The sequence below is a fragment of the Cyprinus carpio genome, chromosome A9 (assembly GCF_018340385.1).
Source record: "Cyprinus carpio isolate SPL01 chromosome A9, ASM1834038v1, whole genome shotgun sequence".
Classification (NCBI taxonomy): Eukaryota; Metazoa; Chordata; class Actinopteri; order Cypriniformes; family Cyprinidae; genus Cyprinus; species Cyprinus carpio.
Genome location: NC_056580.1, coordinates 30,427,197 through 30,447,287, shown reverse-complemented (window position 1 = coordinate 30,447,287; position 20,091 = coordinate 30,427,197). Strand labels below are relative to the sequence as shown.

At 36.8% G+C, this 20,091-nt stretch overlaps 1 protein-coding gene, 1 long non-coding RNA gene and 1 pseudogene across 2 annotated transcripts; all 3 read right to left on the bottom strand.

Moving 5' to 3' along the window:
* Nucleotides 1-2,016: 2,016 nt before the first annotated feature.
* LOC122134345 (B-cell receptor CD22-like) lies at nt 2,017-6,895 on the bottom strand. The gene is made up of 10 exons (XM_042764418.1): nt 6,759-6,895; nt 6,543-6,612; nt 5,598-5,945; nt 5,251-5,499; nt 3,544-3,798; nt 3,258-3,387; nt 3,035-3,077; nt 2,439-2,516; nt 2,312-2,366; nt 2,017-2,166 (listed from the first exon to the last, which is right to left on the bottom strand). Exons 1-9 carry the CDS (start codon nt 6,771-6,773, stop codon nt 2,334-2,336), a joined length of 1,221 nt encoding a protein of 406 aa, XP_042620352.1. The 5' UTR covers nt 6,774-6,895; the 3' UTR covers nt 2,017-2,166; nt 2,312-2,333.
* A 7,475-nt stretch (nt 6,896-14,370) lies between these two features.
* Nucleotides 14,371-15,333, bottom strand: LOC122146180. Its single transcript, XR_006160878.1, has 2 exons — nt 15,254-15,333; nt 14,371-15,074 (listed from the first exon to the last, which is right to left on the bottom strand). It is a non-coding gene; the product is annotated as an uncharacterized LOC122146180 (long non-coding RNA).
* A 31-nt stretch (nt 15,334-15,364) lies between these two features.
* On the bottom strand, nt 15,365-19,835 carry LOC109052392 (annotated as a pseudogene).
* Between the last annotated feature and the right edge of the window lie 256 nt (nt 19,836-20,091).

Sequence of the window (20,091 nt, the reverse complement as noted above, 5' to 3'; positions counted from 1 at the left end):
GTTCGGAGCCTGTCGACGCACCCAGAGTCCCGCATTCTCAGACCCCTTGCAACCCATATGAATTTGTACAAATGACCTACACCTAAACCCGCCCCTAAACCTAACCAACACAGGGGTTTAGACAAATTGATCAATTGTTTGTAGTTGGTGTAGGACAGAGTATGTTGTTTTAAAAGCTAAAAACGCTGTGCAGTTTTCCAAAGCCTTCATTATAATGCACAGTTGTTTATTGTTAACTTGACTCACTATGTCTGATTTATTGAATCACAAGATTTTAGCTGCTGCAAGTTTAATCTTCTGGACCAGTCGAATTCATGAATGAATCATCGGGACATTCTAAAACACTTAATGTAAAAGTATGTGGCTTTATGCATTAAAACCAGGGGCGTAGATTACTTTTAATATCACCGAAATTCTTCCCCCGCACTTTTTTGGTCAAGTGTGTTCGCATAGAGGTTTTCAAGAGCAGATGTAAATAAATATAGATTTAAAATCAAAGAGACAGGATAGTCTGCGCATGACCTGATATTTTATTCGGACCCAGAAAGCGAGATGAACATCACGGAGCGCTAAACACTCCTGCAGTGTGTGTTTCATTCATACTCAAAGCTGGAGGGATATGGAGGTAAATCAGTAGCTAAACTCGAGAGGTTGAAAATCTGAATGTGAGAACTTGTCATATTAACATTCGTATTTGTAAGCTGAAATTTACACTCACAGCTCTGATGTGAAAAGCTGAATCTTTCAATTTGCACACACAGACAATGATCATAACACCCGTGTTTTGAATTGGAAGTTGTAGATTAATAGTCACAAATGTGTAAAATGACATTCACACAAAGAAAATGACATACACGAATGTTTACGACATATTTACTTTTGCACTTTACTTCATTTTCGCTGCACAATGTCAAGTCGGCACTTACAAACTCTCAGATCTGGCGGTACAAGTTCACATCCTAGCGCTCTGACTTTTGCTACTCCTTTTGCGTATTCCTGTTGCAAAACTCACTTGTGTATGCGGATGTGAGAGAATAGAGCCAGGGGCGGGGCTTTGGTGCGAATGAAGACATTTTATTGGTCGATGCCTGACCAATGAACAACGCCAGCCATCGCAACTTGCCAAGAAAGAAATTTGTGTTTTATGCATATGTATCAGTTATTTGTAAAACACTGCAAACTATTTTCACTGAATATCCTTAGCTTTTACAGGATTTTAAGATACTAGATTCATCAGGCATCGACCAATAAAATGTCTTCATTCGCACCAAAGCCCCGTCCCCGGCTCTGCTCTCTCACATCCGCATACACAAGTGAGTTTTGCAACAGAATACAGCAAAAGGAGTAGCAAAAGTCAGAGCGCTAGGATGTGAACTTGTACCGCCAGATCTGAGAGCTTGTAAGTGCCGACTTGACATTGTGCAGCGAAAATGAAGTAAAGTACAAAAGTAAATATGTCATAAACATTTGTGCATGTCATTTACTTTGTGTGAATGTCATTTTACACATTTGTGACTATTAATCTACAACTTCCAATTCAAAACACGGGTGTTATGATCATTGTCTGTTTGTGCAAATTGAATGATTCAGCTTTTCACATCAGAGCTGTGAGTGTAAATTTCAACTTACAAATATGAATGTTAATATGACAAGTTCTCACAGATTTTCAACCTCTCAAGTTTAGCTACTGATTTACCTCCATAGCTGATGCACATCAGTGTTGATGTCAGGAGCAGAGATGGTGACCTCTGCTGGTAGTTTGAGGGAAACACAAAGACAGAAGAACAGATCATACTGAGCAGCACTTTGACACCATATAATAATACATTGTCTGTTGTGAGGTGCACAGTTATGATTTTGTTCAGTATCAGGGTACAATGATCAATTATGATTTAAAAGCAGGAAAATGTTGTGAAATAATAAAACAGTGGTTGTATCTCACAACTGAATATCACTTCATGTGTTTTGCTCTGCTGACTTAATTATAACATTATATATTTACACGACGACAATTCACCAGTTTTTAACTTTCATTTTATTCCACTGTTACGTCATGTATTTAAGCTCTTCACTAATGACGCCTGTCAATCATATGTGGCTCTGCCCACAGAGCTCAGGATTGGCTCCTTTGTGCTCCGCCTCTCACTGCAGCATCTTCCTGTTGATCTGAACAAACAACAAGAAGAAGAACGACTGACTGAAGTTCATCAACAACATTATAAACCTTCCAAAAGCTTCATGAACCAGTCAAACTAGAACTGAAGAGAGTTTTATTGATTATCTTGAGAGGAGCTGCAGTTCAGACACTTACTGATGGATTCTCATGTTTAGGATCAAGAGTCTTCAGGAGGTCTGGGACGAACGGTCTGTGTGGAAGAGAGCGAGAGATGGTCATGTGATCATCTGTGATGATGATCTGACTTTGACGTCTCACTTACTGTGAGTGTGTCGTAGAGGTCAGAGGTCGTGGACTTGAGCTCAAGAGCTGTGTATGTGTCTTCACTGGGATCACAGATCTACAGACACAGAGAAAGAAAATAGCAGCAGGTAATATAAGTAAACATGTATAGCACTATATTAAATATAGGATTTTTGGTGGGTAAAAATGGACTTGCCAGACTAATTCATATCAATAAATCCTGAGCTCATCAGGCTTTTAAATGATTCGTTAAAACAACAGACTCATGAGTCATTTGTTTGTGAATCAGACTCGGCTGCTCATGGTTTATGTTTGTTTTGTGTTCAGGTTATGAGAACAGTTCAACAAGTTTAAACAAACATTTACATTTAAATAAGTGTTTTTATATTTTTATTTCTTAAATCATGTGTCACGTCATCTTGAGGGCGCTGCAGACACAGTTTCAGAAATCACTGTCTAATATGAGAGAAATATGAGTTTTTAAAGGTTTTTCTGCTGGATTCTGTTGATAAAAGACTTTTATTTTCTCATCATTCTGTACAGTTACAGTCTGAAACACATAACAGCTGATGGATTGATTTTCTGCTTCTGTAAAGTTGTGTTTGAATGTTTTACCTGTTTCACTCTGTTATCTTCAGTTTTAACACACCTTTGTTTCCTGTTAAAATCACATCAACAACATATGGACCACAGCATTCAATTGATAGAAAATATGAATGTTTTAAAAGATTACTAATAATCACACACAGCTGATCCATTTCCTTCTGTTACACCAAAATGAACTTATACAATATGAAAGTGCATTTATGAAGTCAGTGCAGTTTATAATTAAACTCACATTATAAACCATATGATGATGATGATGTTGATGATGTTGATGAAAATGATGATGATGATGATGATGATGATGAATAATCCTCCAGATGTTGTTGTGATCACAGTCACATTTCTATCAGCTCCAGGATGAACTGAAAGATGAAGATCATCATAATTAACAAACTGATGAATGATGTGAAGATACAGGAGTGTGTTAATAAAAGCTTCACCTGTGACAGTAACAGCATTTTGTCTCTTAAAAATTACTAATGTGAGCTGAAATTATAAAAACAATCTTATATACTCACACATGATGTTTAAAGTCACAGCATCAGAGTATTTCTCTCCATGTTCATTTCTGGACTTGCACTTGTATACTCCACTGTGATCAGAGCTGATGTTTGAGATGTTGTAGTTTCTTCCAGATCCTACAAACGTTCCTCCTTTAAACCAGCTGAAGTTCAGAGCAGGAGGGTTTGAATCACTGCTGCAGCTCAGAGTCACTGAATCTCCCTCCACTATTACAGATGGACTGATGAAGATTACAGGATTCTCTGGAGGATCTACAGGTGTCAGTATTTACAGTACAGTAAACTTCATTTATATGTGACTGGTTTTACGGTTTTCATTATAAAAATTGGCATCAGTGCTAGGCACAAAAGGACACATACAGCTTTTGTAAATATATTTAAGTTTATAGCATATATAGTTTAAATCATTTTTATATATTTCTAAAGTACTGCAGTACTGTAGGTGAATTACATTCATTTAAGTCACAGTGTTTACATTCAGACTGCAGGTGAAAGTGGCCCAAATTTATTTATTAATTTATTTTCTGCACATTTTTTGACTCATTGCGACTCGGTGACAGATCTATAACCTCAAAACTTGCACTTTTTCTCCTTGTCCATGTCCTTTTATCTTTTCTGCATGATCTCACTGGATCCAGTGGCACGTCGCCTTATAAATGAGCACGTAAATGCTGACCTGAGTGGCCTCCAGGTTTACTGGTGAATGACAGCGTGCTGCGTGCTATCTTTGTTATTGATTTTTGTGGGTCAGTTCAGCACTATGACCACACAGCAATTAAACAGGAGTTAAACATTATTGTCAGGTTCACCAGCTGGAGTGTCCTTGATAGCCACCAGAGGGCACTGCATCCCAGACTACTTCCACTCTATCAAGGACTACATTTCCCATAACGTGATGTTACGTGTAGCCAAGTATGGTGTCTCATACTCTAAATTTGTGATCTGCATTTAACCCATTCAAATGCACATATGCAGCAGTAAGTAATGAAAATAAACACACACACCATGAACACACACCTGGAGCAGTGAGCAGCCATTTTTTCTGTGGCGCCCGGGGAGCATTTGGGTGTTTGGTGCCTTGCTCACCGTATATAAGCCTGGTTATCTCTTCTCACTCATTACAAAGTCTTGTGTGTGTCATAGCTGTACTTCTGAGCACTTCTGTTTGTCTGTTTCTTGTTTTGGTTTTGACCCTGTAGCTTGTTTTCTGGATTTGCCCTGTTTGCCTGAGTCTCTTTCCTGGTGTTTTTTTGTTTGTTTGTTTGTTTTTTGGATTGCTTGCCTGTGTGTTTTGAACTATTTCCTGTTTAGCTGAATATGTTTCTGGATTATTACAATGAACTGCATGTGGATCCTCAACCTTTGGGTCTCCTAGCAGTGTTTGACAATTATATATCATCCCCATCTACAGAGTGTTAAAGTAACACTGAAGCAGTGTTGTGTTCAGTTCTGAGGATTCTGTGCAGTTCACACTCAAATCCGATATTGCCAGAATTAAAAAAAAAGATAGAAAGAAAATAATGTAAACCGCTACACATATAAATCAAATCTGAGCAATAAAATGAAAAATGCAATGTGAATAAAGTGTTTTTTTGTTTTGTAGGTTTTTTTTTTTTTTTTTTTTTTTTTTTTTACAAAAGTTTATAACAAGACTTTAACAAGAACTGCTGATTTTCAAAAATAAAAACTTAAATTCCTACTCACACGTGACACTGAGATGAGCAGCAGGAGAGATGTAACTGTGTCCATGTAGAGCACAGCTGTATCTGCCTGCATCCTCTCTTCTGACTGACTGCAGCAGGAGTTGATTGTTTCTGTCTCTTCTCTCAGTTAATGGCTGTGAGTTTCTGTACCAGATGAATGTTGCTCTGTCAGTCAGAGTGCAGCTGCTTTTACATGTCAGATGGACATTATGACCCTCTGTCACTCTCTCAGGAGCCTCCACCTGAAGATCTGAACACAACACACACATTATATCTAGTGCTGCTGTCATACACTGATTATTATTCAACATAATGCACAGAAGAAGAGTGAAGCCTCATGAAAGTCACCTGTGACAGTAAGAGTCACTCCTTGTTTACCAATCCATTGATCTATATCGGTTCTGAATCTGAAATAGTACTTATGTTCATCCTTCTGTGTCACATGACTCAGTCTGATGGTGCAGTTCTGCTGTGTGTCTCCCAGATACTGAAGCCTCTGACTGTATTCAGGATCCTCAGACAGATCTGGAGACTCTTCATGTTTATCTTTTATCTCTTTTGTATTGGTCCAGAACATTTTCATGATCTGATGTCCAGTAGGGTATGTATAAGTGCAGCTCATTATCACTGATGAGGTCTTTAGTGCACAGATGTGTGAAGGACTGTAACTCACACCCCAATCAGCACTAGAAACCCCTGAAACACAGAATTCATCAGCAGGAAAATGTTGTTTTATCAGTTACACTGGACCATGAAACTCTGGAAAGCATGTGAATACTGTACATTTTTTCAACTTGAAAACAGTGATTCATTACAGAAAATATTAATTATAAAATAAATTATATTAAAAATGTAATTAAAATTAAATTAAAATAAATTATATTATATTATATTATATTATATTATATTATATTATATTTTTTTTCAGAATCTATGCATTTTTAAAAATGATCTCAGTGTAAATGACTTTATTGTTTTTCATGGAGTATGATGCAGAAATAAATACACAGAAACAGAAGTGAAACCAGAGCAAAGATATCAGCCACAAATAACAAGCTGCACTTTAAAATAAAAAAAAGAAAGAAAAAAATAACATTAAATTAAAAACAAGACTGAAAGCTAATTTTATTAAATTTAATTAATTTTGTGGCTTTAGTTGAACTAAACACTTTCTTCTGAGAAAATTGCCAAAAATATTAATAATCTGTCTGCAAAGCCTAACTTTTTATCTTTGATAATACAATTAAATAAAACCATCAGAGTGTTTGTAATGTGAATGTAACAGAGACTCACCGTGAATCATGAGCAGAAAGATCAGAGGAAGACGAGGAGCCATTCTGACCGACATCAGCGTCAAATATATCTATAATACAGCATTAATCAGCACTTATACACTCATGAACAGTACATGAACATCTCCCTATTCTTAACATTTCTCACGTTAAGACACGTATGTTATATGAGCAATAATCATCAGTTTTCATTGAAGTATGAGTGTGTTTGTCTTACCGTGTTGAAGCTCATCAGATCAGCAGCAGACAAATGACTGACTGTTTGACTGTTCACATGCAAGTATATTTTTAGTCTGATGGACTTGGTGTGGTTAACACTGTTTTAATGCCCAGCAGCAGAAATAGTTGAAGTTCCTTTCTTCAACAAGAAAATAACATCTCTGAATGCAAACGTACAAAAAAATAACAATAACATAGACATAAATTTAATTTAAACACATTTTAAAAAGATGTTTAGAGAACAGGAATGTGTAACCAGACTTTAGTTGTAATATTAGCTAATGTGTAATTGTCAATCAAAGGCCATATTTACAGTAAAATAAATCAAGTATTAGTCATTCTTTTGGACAGTCTCCTCTTTCAAAAGTCTTTTATCTGTCATCTGGATATCTTTGTTAGTGTATCATGTGATTCCGTACAGCACTGACGGTCCAGTAGAGAAAAGCAGGTGATACGTGCAGAACTTGGAAACAAACAAAATGTATTTGCTGAAGCCCAGATAAGTTTAAATTATTGTGTGAATACCAGAGGAGGTTTACAGCATAAACTCTCTCATTACAAAACTGACCAATCAGAATTGATATTCAAATGACGTAACATTCTTTAGACTAAGAAAATAAAGCTAGTTTTATTAAAGACCAAATTAGCTCAAAACAGGAGTTGTTTGCTGTTAGTTCATGTCTATCAACTCTGAGCTCTTCTATGTGCTACTGAACTCCTTTGAAACAATATGCATTTATAAACACTTTCACTGAGAAAAAGGGGCCAAAATTTGCCATGATGTCATGATACAAAGATTTCTGTCCAATCAGATGCTCTGAAGAGTGAGAAAGTCCCTCCCCTAAACCGCCTGACACTCACTAACAAGTAGCAAAGTGGCAATTCATGTTTAATGCTGTGACATAAATAAACACTAATGCATATTCAGTAGCAAAACTTCCTGTTTCAAAAGGAAATGTCAACATAGAAAACTGGGCAATAATCAGTCAGTATGGGATCTTTGAAAATCAAATTAAATAAAAACATTAGAGTGTTTCGAATGTGACTATAACAGAGACTCAAGAGAAACGTGAATCATGAGAAGAAAGACCAGAGGAAGACATCCGCATCAAATACATCTATAATACAGCATCAGTCTACACAGTATATGTTATAAGTTTTCCCAATATTCAAGTTTTGTATAATAAGTCTTCTGTATTTGACAAGTTAAATACAGCTTAAAATCTAAGATAAATGAGCTATGACACTGTAACACTGTCAAACACAGTGTGTCTTCTTCATTATTTCACCCTCATTATAAAGGTCAGTTGTTTTTTCACAGTCTGTTTGTCGCCTCCTGCTGGACGGCTTTGGATGTTATGTCACGTGAATCACTCACACAGCGCTTCTGTGAGTCGGAAATACAAGTAATCTCATCGTGAAATTTGCAACATTTAATGTTATTTGAACTTATACATTTTAGTTGAACTTTAAATTTGGTCTCTTGTTTAAGGGCACTTCAGTCGTGAGTACATTAGTCCACAATATACAATAGTCACTAATCTGTGACTATATATATATTGAATTTTAAATTTTGTCTATTGTTTGTGGGTAATTCAGTTTGAATAAACAGATTGCCTTTACTTAAACCATGTAAGTTTTAAAACTTTGCAATTATGTAATCAAGTGATTAGTTAAGTGCTGATTGAGCTTTAGTTTAACAGCTGCTGTTAATTTCACCATCCACTTATTAATAACCAGACTGACTTTATGTCAGACGTCTACAGAAGATCTGTTGAGAATTAACTAAGGTTTAGATGTTATTTATTGTTGCATTTGAAGTGACCATGTTAGAGATCAGTGTTTGCTTTAGTTGGGCATGATAGTTGGGCTCTTGACCCTTGACTTCTGTCTTAGTATTTTTGTTGTAGTCATGTGTTTTTGAAACATGTTTGTTATAACTCAAAAATCTATGGAAAATATGTTAAGGTTTTTGGTGTTGTTAATCATATTTTTTGTGACTGTTCAAAACCTTACTAAATATGTGTTCCATAGTTTGTTCAGTTGTTTACCATAAAGCTATTCAAAAAGTCAGTGGTTCTTTCATAACCAGTTAAATATAAAGGATTTTCCAAACAGTTTGGTTTTCTATGGTGTAAGTTAGGCAGGCACACACAGACATCAATAATGAGAATATGAACCTCAACAATGGTTACGAAAAAAAAAAAAAAAACATGCTGCGCAGTGCTGGGTACTATTGTAGTACAAAACTCATCCATGGCTCCCAGCATGCTCTGCTGCATTGTTTTTTGTTTTGTTTTTAATCCATGGCTCTGATTATTGATGTCTGTGTGGACTAAATGACACCATAGAAAACCAAATGGAAAGTTCTTTATATTAACTGATTATCACAGAACAACTGGCTCTTAGAATCACTTTTACTGTAATCAATCCAATTAATTATACAACACCTGTTTCATCAAAGATTTGATTCCAAACAGTTCAATAATCATCATCACCAATATATAGTACAACAACCACCGTCTAGGTACAGGTTAGATAAAAAAAAAAAAATGTTAACCTGAATGCACTGTAAGTTGCTTTGGATAAAAACAGCTTCTAAGAATGTAAGTGTGTGTATAACACTTGATGATATTTTCTCTGGGCTTTTGAGTTACAACAAAGGTTACAACAGCCAAAGAAAAAACTAAGACAAAAATCAAGGGTCAAGAGCCCAACTAAAACAAACACTGATCTCTAACATGGTTACTTCAAATGAAACAATAAATCAACATCTAAACCTTAGTTAATTCTCAATCAGATCTTCTGTAAGACGACAGAAATAAATTCAGTCTGGTTATTAATAAGTGGAGCTGGTGATGCTGTTTGTGGGGTTGTTTAATTAGATCTTGAGAGATTTAATGTATTTTATTTCAATTTATTTTATCTAAGGCTGTGTCTGAAGTCAGTTGTAGTTCTTGTGTTTCTCTTTTCTTCAGTAATTCTGTTTGTTCAGCTGTTCATCACTAATTCACAATTATCACTCAATTAATCACTTAATTACTTAATTGCAGTATATCTTCTTTCATTGAACTCAACTGAATTAAGTTCAGAGTACTCACAACTATTAGTTTTAAAACTTAAATGGTTTAAGGCAATCGGTTTCCTCAAACGGTTTGAGTTAAGTTACTTGTCGGGTTTTACAGTGTAGTAGCCATTAATTAGGAAAGTTAATTGTTGTTTTTATTATTAATTTTATTCTAGTTACCATTCATGATGTGTGATGCAATAGAAGTGATGGCTGCTAAGATGGGAACAGCTGAATTAACTGCAGGAACAGCAGCATTGATAGAAACAGCAGCAGCAGCAGCTCGGGCTGGAGTATATTTAATTGTGAGAAAATATACATCTAGACAAAAAACAAAAAGGCATTGAGAAAATGTGTGTATAAATAAAAAACATAAATACACCAATTTTGAAATGAATTAAAACGTCTGATCGCCTCCTACAAATGTAATTTATTTGTTGAATACTACATGCTACTTTGGCAGACCACTTCTGTTTCACAGATTTCATTAACCAAATGATTATCAAATTATATAAATTAGCCCATATTGTGTGCATTATGTTTGTATTGTGTATTATACAGTGGAGGGGCTGTCAGTGTACTTTACCAGACGATCAAGGCAAGCCTTTTTAAGCATTATACTTTTAATTTCATATACTGTAGTTGCATTTGCAAAAAAAAAAAAAAAAAAAAAAAAAACATAGAGATTTAGGTACTCTTTTGCTGTTATTGTGCCATCTTGTGGTGGAAAATGTCTATAGAATTTATTTATTTATTTATTTTGCTAATGCAACGCTAGTTGATGAGAAAGTGTTTTTGAAATAAACTTCTTTTCATTCAGCTTTGCATGTTAAATATTGTTACTTTTTCCTCTGTCCCAAATTTTTGGGATTGTGTTGCAGTCATCAAAATCAAAAATAATATTTACAAACTGACCAGTGAAAACACTGAATATTTTTGTTCTTTGTACTTTAGTCAATTAAACAAAGGTTAAAGAAAATGAACAAATAACATATTCTTGATTTTATGTCGTTTCACTAAATGTCCCAACTTTTCTGGAACTGGGGTTGTAATTACTGTAAGACTTTCAAAAGCTTTCATCGCTTGAATTAAGATTATAATAATTTATTTTGAAGCACAGCACCTCTTTCTACTTTGAGATCATTCTGAGGTTAAATGCAGATTTAAAATCATAAGAAATACTTTAACAGTTATGATACTGTTTTTGAAATCAAATCTTTTCATAGCTATGCCAGCAAACACTGGCATCTAACAATGGCTTGAAAAAAAAAAAAAAGTTAATCTTCAGAAATAAAGCATATACACAAACCCAAATAGGAAATACAGTTTAATAAACGTGTCCTATTCTGTGTCCTAAACTCCTGAAACATTGGTGTCTCATATTTTATGGCAGTCAATGCAATTTATGAAAGAAATCCATTAAATATGTATTTGCTAAATTGCTAAATAGTGTTTCTCTGCTGCCATCTACTGGTTATAGCATAGTGATATTTATTTTATTTTATTTTCAAGACTAAATTATTTATTTTCAGAGCCACAGGTTGTAAAACAGAGTTTTTTTCACTATTGCAGGTACATTATAATTGTTAACGAAGATCATGCAATCATGACCATGCCAGTAAATATGATTCGATTGTCCCCAGGCTTCCCTAATCTGATTGGTGCCATAGACTGCACACACACCGAAAGGGAGTTTACAGTATAAATGTGCAGGTGAGTTACTATTAGGATTCTGAGCATTATAGATTAGTAATACGGTATATAATATAAACAATTATGTATTCAAGTATAGCAAAATAATAAACTCTCTTAGATGGTGTGTGACTATGTAATATATTAACAATATGGCAGCCAAATGCCCAGGATCCGTGCATGACTCCAGAATTTTTAGAGAGTCACGTTTGTGCACATTTTTTGAATGTGGTAAGGAAAATATACTGTAGATGTGTGGCTCACTTTATTACATACACTTATTCTGGGCCTAACAGAACTGCATTTTAGCATTGTACATGTGATTACGACAGGATCCTGGTCGGAGACAGGGGCTATGCCTGCAGGCATGACTTCATGACTCCATTCCCTGACCCAACCCCTTAAACCCGCTACAATGCAGGACAATATCATGCATTATACAATATTGCCACCATCAGAAAGGAGAGGACCCCTGTGGTGGAGGTGCAGCCTGATGATGACCTCCAGCCAGTGCACTTGGACCAACCTAGTGGCAGAGCTGCATGGGACAGAATTGTAGCACACTGTTTTTCATAAGCATTAATAAAAAATAAATAAAAATTCAACACTGCACATCTCGGTCTCCCTTCTCTCTGTAGGCCTCATTGCAGGCGTGGATTCCTGCAACTCATACTGCAGTCAGAATAGGAAGTACCTGAGTATATACAAATTTAGGTCAGAGGTTATTGATGCACTTACAGGTTCTTCCTCCAATAGACAGTCATCTGAGAGGGTTTCTTCAGTGTTCTGTGCAATGGAAACAAATGGTATTACAAAGTGATGTGCTGTCTTCCCTACTGATGTAAAAAAAAAAAAAACACTTACTGCACGTTTCAGCCACCAGTTGCATGGGAACAGGTACAAGTGTTGGTGTATTGTGTGAAACTACACAATAGGGGAGAAACACAATGTCATTATAATGAAGTACACAGAGAAAAAATCACTTTCACCCGAAATACGCTTAGCAGTTCAATTGATATCAATGCAATTAATCACTAGGCTACTGAAGATTTAACAGATGAAACAGACATTTGGATTTCTCTTAATGCAAGGCAGCAACCAAACATTGTACATTGTACAAAGACAGATAAAAGCTAATTTACCAGTGACGAAGGTGCTGCTACTGCTCCCTGGCTGTGCGTCCAAGGAAGAGCTACCCCCAGAGATGCCCTCAACAATGGGCGGCTGCATAGGCGGAGTTTCACTTTTATGCGTGGGGGGGGGGGGGGGGGGGGCACACATTAAAATACATTTAGAAAGAAGATTAACTGCTGTACAAAGAGTAAAAAATAAATAGAAAATAATAATAAAAACAATGCAGAAAAGCCCTTTCCAAATTGTGTAGATGACCACTATTTTTCTTTCATCTCTTCTGACAAATTTTCTGTCAAATCGTTCTATGTGTGCTAGATCAGAGCCAGTTTCTTATTCTCCTTATAACTGAGAAACTTATTTCTTATGTAGCCGAACTAGAGCCCTGCATTTCAGCCCGTGGGCCCGACGGGCCGCCTGACTTTTTAATTGGCTTTGGGCCAATTTGTACGTCATAGTTCAGCTGAACAGTTCTGTGTTCAAATTCACACAATAGGCTTAAGCTTGCCGCAAAGCATCAGAAAAAGTTATTACCCCAAATGTGTCGGGGGAAAACAGTAAGGAGATATTTGAATTATTTGTTATTAAAAAGTGTTTTCTGAGTCGGTGTAGCAAGGATGAAGTTGCCGGCATCTCCTCATTAGAAGCGCCTTTAGAGAGAAGTGCATCTTTATGGATTATGATTATAATTAAAGAGTTTTTTGTTTTTGAATTGTATTTGTATTATTTCATTAAGTAGTAATTTAAAGCTTTCTATAGATATATTTATCATGTCTGTGAAGCATGTATTCGCTGAGTTTCGGTTCATTTTTGGGAAGCGCTTCTGTTCAAGACGAGATGGCAGAAAGCGCATCATGTTTGTTTTCTTTACTTTATAAAAGCACAACGTTTTGTTGATATTGTGAGTGCATACAAAGAAAGTAGACCCTTCACAGATGTATTACTCGAGTCTTATCTTTATGATACCTTTAATTTTTATTTTAGGCAAGTCATGATGATTTGAGAAGGCTAAATTGATCAAACATAGGCTGAAACAGTAGTATAAGCTGTTTTGGGACAAGGGGGAAAAATATGCTTCATGTGAAAATTGCCTGTCCAGTTCAGCCAGCAGTGACTCAGTCCACCACATTTTTATTTGTGGGTTTATTAAAATATACAACAAATTTCCATTATTCAGTTAACTTGCTAAAGCAGGAAAATAATGAAAAGAGAGTCCTCTCATGTAGCCTGTTGCGACAAGTTAAGAATCATGATGACGAGTCACGGCTTGCGAGGATGTGGCCTAAATGTCATAGATATTATTTAGCCCAAAACATAGGCTACTTATTCTATCCACTAAAATAGCAAGGTAATAGAAATAGAATGAGAAAATATAAATTATTTTATTTTTATATTTTATTCATAGCAAAAATCATTATTGGCACCCCAGCCCCCACTAAAGCTCTTCAGCTGCAGTGTAAAGTGAAAGTGACGTGACATACAGCCGAGTATGGTGACCCATACTCAGAATTTGTGCTCTGCATTTAACCCACCCAAAGTGCAGTTGGGGGTTTACACACACACACTCAACACACACACACACACACACACACACACACACACACACCACACACACACACACACACACACACCACAACACACACACACACACACACACAACACACTCACTACACACACACACCACACACACACCCCACACACATAGCACACACGGAGCAGATGCTGCAGCGCCTGGGGGGCAGTTGGGGGTTTGGTGCCTTGCTCAAGGGCACCTCAGTCGTGGTATTGCCGGCCCAAGACTCAAACCCACAACCTTAGGGTTAGAAGTCAAACTCTCTAACCACTAGGCCACGACTTCCCCAACACATAACGTAACATGGGGTGCAGGATGACATATAAATCTCGATTTCGAAACATTTACACTTAAGAATGGTTTTGTGGTCCATTAAACATAGTTATAAGAACATACAAAGTAAAACATGGATTTTTTTTTAAACACACATAAATACACAATACAACATAATACACTCTCTCATTTGACACTGCTGTAGATCACTGAAGGCTCTTTCGCAGTTTGAACATTTGATTGGCTGAAAAAACAGAAACAGGACAACAGTGATGTTACAGCTCTGATTAGATGATCTGTGCTGGTGAAGATGTTGTTTTTTTCTCCCCTCATGGCAGCTGATGAACTCTTATTTCATCATACTGACATTCATTTTCTTCTGGTCTGTTCCTCTCTTTCTTTCTGTGATGTTGGACAGTTGTGTACTGGATCTCCTCAGTATCTCTGGATTCAGGAGTTTCTCCTCTGAATCTGCTGGGTGTCACACTGACATACAGAGCATCATTGACTGGATCAGGTTCAGAAAGAGACTCGTCATGGACTGAAACTCTCTGTGACACATCAGCATAAAGATCATTCTGAAAGACAAGAAAATACATCATTAACTAAGAAATGTAAATCAGTTTGATCCGAACTGTAGATTCTCAGTCTACAACAGTTTGTCACAAACGTTTCAGATCAAGTTCCACATCGGATGAAATCAGATTTTTATTTTTTATATTTTTTTATATAAAATACTGAGATTGTTCTGCTTTACCTGTTTGACTGTGAGATCTTCAGTTTTAACACTCCTTTGTTTCCTCCTGTGATAATATCATTGACAGCATATGGAGAACTCTATTCAATTCATGTAAAATATGAATGCTGTTTATAAGATTACTAATATAATCAAATATAAATGCCTTATTATATATAATTGCATGCTACATTTAACCAAATGTGAAAAAATACATTGACAACAATTTTTTTTTTTTTTTTTATATTGGAATTGTATTATATATGATTTGACTGTTGTTGATGATGATGATGATGATGAATACTCCTCCAGATGTTGCTGCAATCACAATCACGTTCCCATCAGCACCAGCATGAACTGAAAGATGAAGATCATCATAATTAACAAACTGATGAATGATGTGAAGATACAGGAGTGTGTTAATAAAAGCTTCACCTGTGACAGTAACAGCGTCTGATCTCTGAGATCCATGTTGATTGTGAGCCTCACAGTAGAAGCGTCCACTCTGTAGTGCACTGAAACTCTGTCCAGATCCAACAGCTGAGCTTTGATTCTCCTTAAACCAGCTGAAGTTCAGAGCAGGAGGGTTTGAATCACTGCTGCAGATCAGAGTCACTGAATCTCCCTCCACTATTACACCAGATCCAGTTATAGACACTGAGACGTTCCTGGGAGGGTCTAAAAAAGACAAATATGCAAATTCACAATACATTTTAGAAATTTATGATTTACATGTACAGATGATCATTAACTTCCACATGACATTTAAAATCACAGCAGCAGAGTATTTCTCTCCATGTTTATTGATGGATCTACACTTGTATTCTCCACTCTGATCAGAGCTGATCTTTGAGATGCTGTAGATCAATGGTTTTCAAACCTGTCCTGGAGGACACCCAGCCCTGCATTTGTATGTCTTCCTCATCTATCACACCTGATTCAACTCATCTGCTCATTACTGAAGACTGCAAGACTGAAGTGGGTGTGTCAGATATAGGGAGACACACATAATGTGCAATGCTGGGGGTACTTACAAACGTTCCTCCTTAAACCAGCTGAAGTTCAGAGCAGGAGGGTTTGAATCACTGCTGCAGCTCAGAGTCACTGGATCTCCCTCCACTATTACACCAGATGGACTGATGGAGATCACAGGATTCTCTGGAGGATCTACAGGAGAAATATCTAATTGAAAGTCTCCAGATGTCAGATGGAACCACATCATCTTTTGTTTTTTTTTGTTTTTTTTTATCTGTATTAAATTATTTACACTCTGAACCAGTGGAGTCTTCACGGCCCTTTAATCATAAATGGTAAATTGCCCTTTTGGTCCTATCAAGGTACCCCTCCAATCAATTTTAACCAAGAGGATCCCACCAGCCCTCTGAACACAGTTTTGCCCCTGCAGAGATCTGTGCACACCACTGCTCTGAACACGTATGCATTTTTATTTGGAGCCACAATATTATAGTTGAGGTGATCAGTTTGACTTTTTCGTTTTCAGCTGTAGAAAAGTCTGCTGTGTTTCAGAAACACGTGATCTGTGTCTGGGATTGATTCCCTCTTTTATTTGATATCACAAGAGCCACAGTTAAACTCATTCAGTCTGTACTCACACGTGACACTGAGATGAGCAGCAGGAGAGATGTAACTGTGTCCATGTAGAGCACAGTTGTATCTGCCTGCATCCTCTCTTCTGACTGACTGCAGCAGGAGTTGATTGTTTCTGTCTCTTCTCTCAGTTAATGGCTGTGAGTTTCTGTACCAGATGAATGTTGCTCTGTCAGTCAAAGTGCAGCTGCTTTTACATGTCAGACTGACATTATGACCCTCTGTCACTCTCTCAGGAGCCTCCACCTGAAGATCTGAACACAACACACACATTATATCTAGTGCTGCTGTCATACACTGATTATTATTCAACATAATGCACAGAAGAAAAGCTCAGCCTCATGAAAGTCACCTGTGACAGTAAGAGTCACTCCTGGATAACCAGTCCATTTCTTATCAGGTTTATCAGTGATGAATTTGAAATAGTACATGTGTTCATCCTTCTGTGTCACATGACTCAGTCTGATGGTGCAGTTCTGCTGTTTGTCTCCCAGATACTGAAGCCTCTGACTGTATTCAGGATCCTCAGACAGATCTGGAGCCTCTATGCGTTTTTTGGTCCAGAACACTTTCGTGATATTATATTCAGTAGGGTATGTATAAGTGCAGCTCATTATCACTGATGAGTCCTTTAGTGCACAGATGTGTGAAGGACTGTAACTCACACCCCAATCAGCACTAGAAACCCCTGAAACACAGAATTCATCAGGATGAAATTGATAATTTAGCAGCTACACTGGACCATAACATGATAATGCTTTTTACTACTACTACTACTGTAAAACAGTGACTTATTACAGGGAACAGTGCTTGAAATGGGCCGGTACGCAGCACTTCTGTATTTTAGTCTTTAGCGTACTAGCACTTTTTTGTGCATACTGGTACTTCTGACATGTTACTGGTACTCATAGTCAAAGCGTCAGTGTCTGGTGAAATAACAGTATATAAATCACACTGCCAGGAGGGGTCACCTCTCATCTCGATAAATCGTGTGAATGAATGCAAGCAGAGTCGGTCTACCGCAGGGGTTGACGCTTTTCCACTGTCTGGCCAGTGCGAGCCAAGGCTAATGAGTCAGGTGGGGCAAATACTGCACTTCCAGTGTCGGACCAGCGCTACTCTAAAAACCCGCCCTTAACATGCCTTTCTGAAGCAAACGGCATACGCATGATTTCACCAGCGGGGGGGAAATGAATGAAAACTATCGCAAAACAAACTTGACCGAAGTTTTGTTCTTATAAAGTTTTAAAAAGTCTCCAGCATTGATATTTTACCAATGATTTATGATTTAAATAAAGTTACTGTTACAGTAGTTTATTACTTTGTGTCAGAAGTGTGCATCAATGATGCTAAATCCAACTAATGTATTTAATTATTTCACATAAAATGAGAAAACGCTTACTTGTTCAGTCACGGCTGCTCCATATATTTGTAATCACAAAAAAGGATAAAACAACTGCAAGTCCATTTAAGTTCAAAGGCATACACATATGACAAAATAGAAAAACATTGATGAACCTTATGTGTGTGTCAACTTCTTTATAAAAATTAAGACTCGTCCACACTCTCCTAAAACACCTCATTCTAACACGCCCCCACGTCTACGTCATGATGTGGGAAGATTTGCATAACGCCGAACAAATGTTCACACAGAAAAAAGAAGGCATAACTTGCTGTTGCCGCCGGCGCCATGTTGTGGAGATGCTGTTTCATTGTAAAATCGAAACTACTTTGTTTGGCCTTCCAAAAGAGGACACAACTAGAAATCAGTAGTTAGTGGTTTTTCAAATTAAAAGAATTTGTGACTGATGATTCAAACGCAAGTTTTGAGCAGTGTAGAGTAGCACTTGTTGTTTGTCCTTTCCGATCACAAATGCAGACATTGTTTTATGTTTACGTGGCGCGATGCAACGCAAAGTGTAAAAACACAGTCATTATAAAGTCATTATAATCAGTAATTATGTCCCCACTGGATGCAACAAACGGCTCGTTTGTAATGGGTTTTATTGTTTTTGTCTTGTCGCACCGGTGTTCTGTCCAGGACACGCTTCACAGTTAAGGGGCATAACATTTCCGTCAATCGCTTGAGGCATTCGGCCAATCACAAAGCACTGGAAAGCTGGCCAAACAGAGCACACCTCGCTTTTCAGAAGGATGAGCTTTGTAAAAATCAACACATTTCAGAAAGGCGGGGCATAGAGGAAAAACAGTAATGTACAGTATGTGGAAAATAATGGTTTTTTTGAACCTTAAACCGCATAACACATTGCATTACACCAAATACACAAAATAATGTTCTTTTTAGCAACATCATATGACCCCATTAATAATGATCTAACTGTGAATGACTTCAGCTTTGATGGAGAATGTTACAGAAATAAACAAACAGAGACAGAAGTGAAACCAGAGGAAAGAAATCAGCCATGAACAACATGCTGCACTATAAAACATTGAAAAATCGTTTTTTTTTATATAATAAAAATAAAAATAATCAAAGCTGATTTTATTAAGATGTGCGGATCATTAATATTTGTGGACATTTTCTCGGAAGAAAGTGTGTAGTTCAACTAAAGCCACAAAACTAACATTTTAATGTCACTGGGTCTTTGACTTCCTGTTTCAAAAGGAAGTACATCAACATAAAGCACTGAAAACTGCTTATTTTTCACTCATTATGGTATTTTTGCAAATACAATTAAATTATATTTCTAATGTGAATGTAACAGACAGAGACTCACCGTGAATCATGAGCAGAAAGATCAGAGGAAGACGAGGAGCCATTCTGACCGACATCAGCATCAAATATATCTATAATACAGCATTAATCAGCACTTATACACTCATGAACAGTACATGTACATCTCCCTATTCTTAACATTTCTCACGTTAAGACACGTATGTTATATGAGCAATAATCATCAGTTTTCATTGAAGTATGAGTGTGTTTGTCTTACCGTGTTGAAGCTCATCAGATCAGCAGCTAAATGACTGACTGTTTTATCACACGCACTTTATCTTTACTGGTTTTCTGTGGTTAACACTGTTTTAATGCCCAGCAACAGAAATGGTTGAAGGTCCCTCCATCAACGCAAAAATAACAACACTGAACTCAAACTAACTAAAAATCACAAGTAAATAGCAATTTAAGTTAATTTGAGCACATTTCCAAAGGTATTTAGAGAAAAGAACTGTGTAACCAGACTTTACTTTTAATATAAGCTAGTGTTTTTGTCCATTCAATTTATAGTCTC

Coding starts and splice junctions, on each gene's coding strand:
- LOC122134345 (XM_042764418.1), bottom strand. Junction 5,946..6,542: donor CTTTCTGCTCATGATTCACG/GTGAGTCTCTGT, acceptor TCTGTGTTTCAG/GGGTTTCTAGTGCTGATTGG. Junction 5,500..5,597: donor AGTGACTCTTACTGTCACAG/GTGACTTTCATG, acceptor TGTTGTGTTCAG/ATCTTCAGGTGGAGGCTCCT.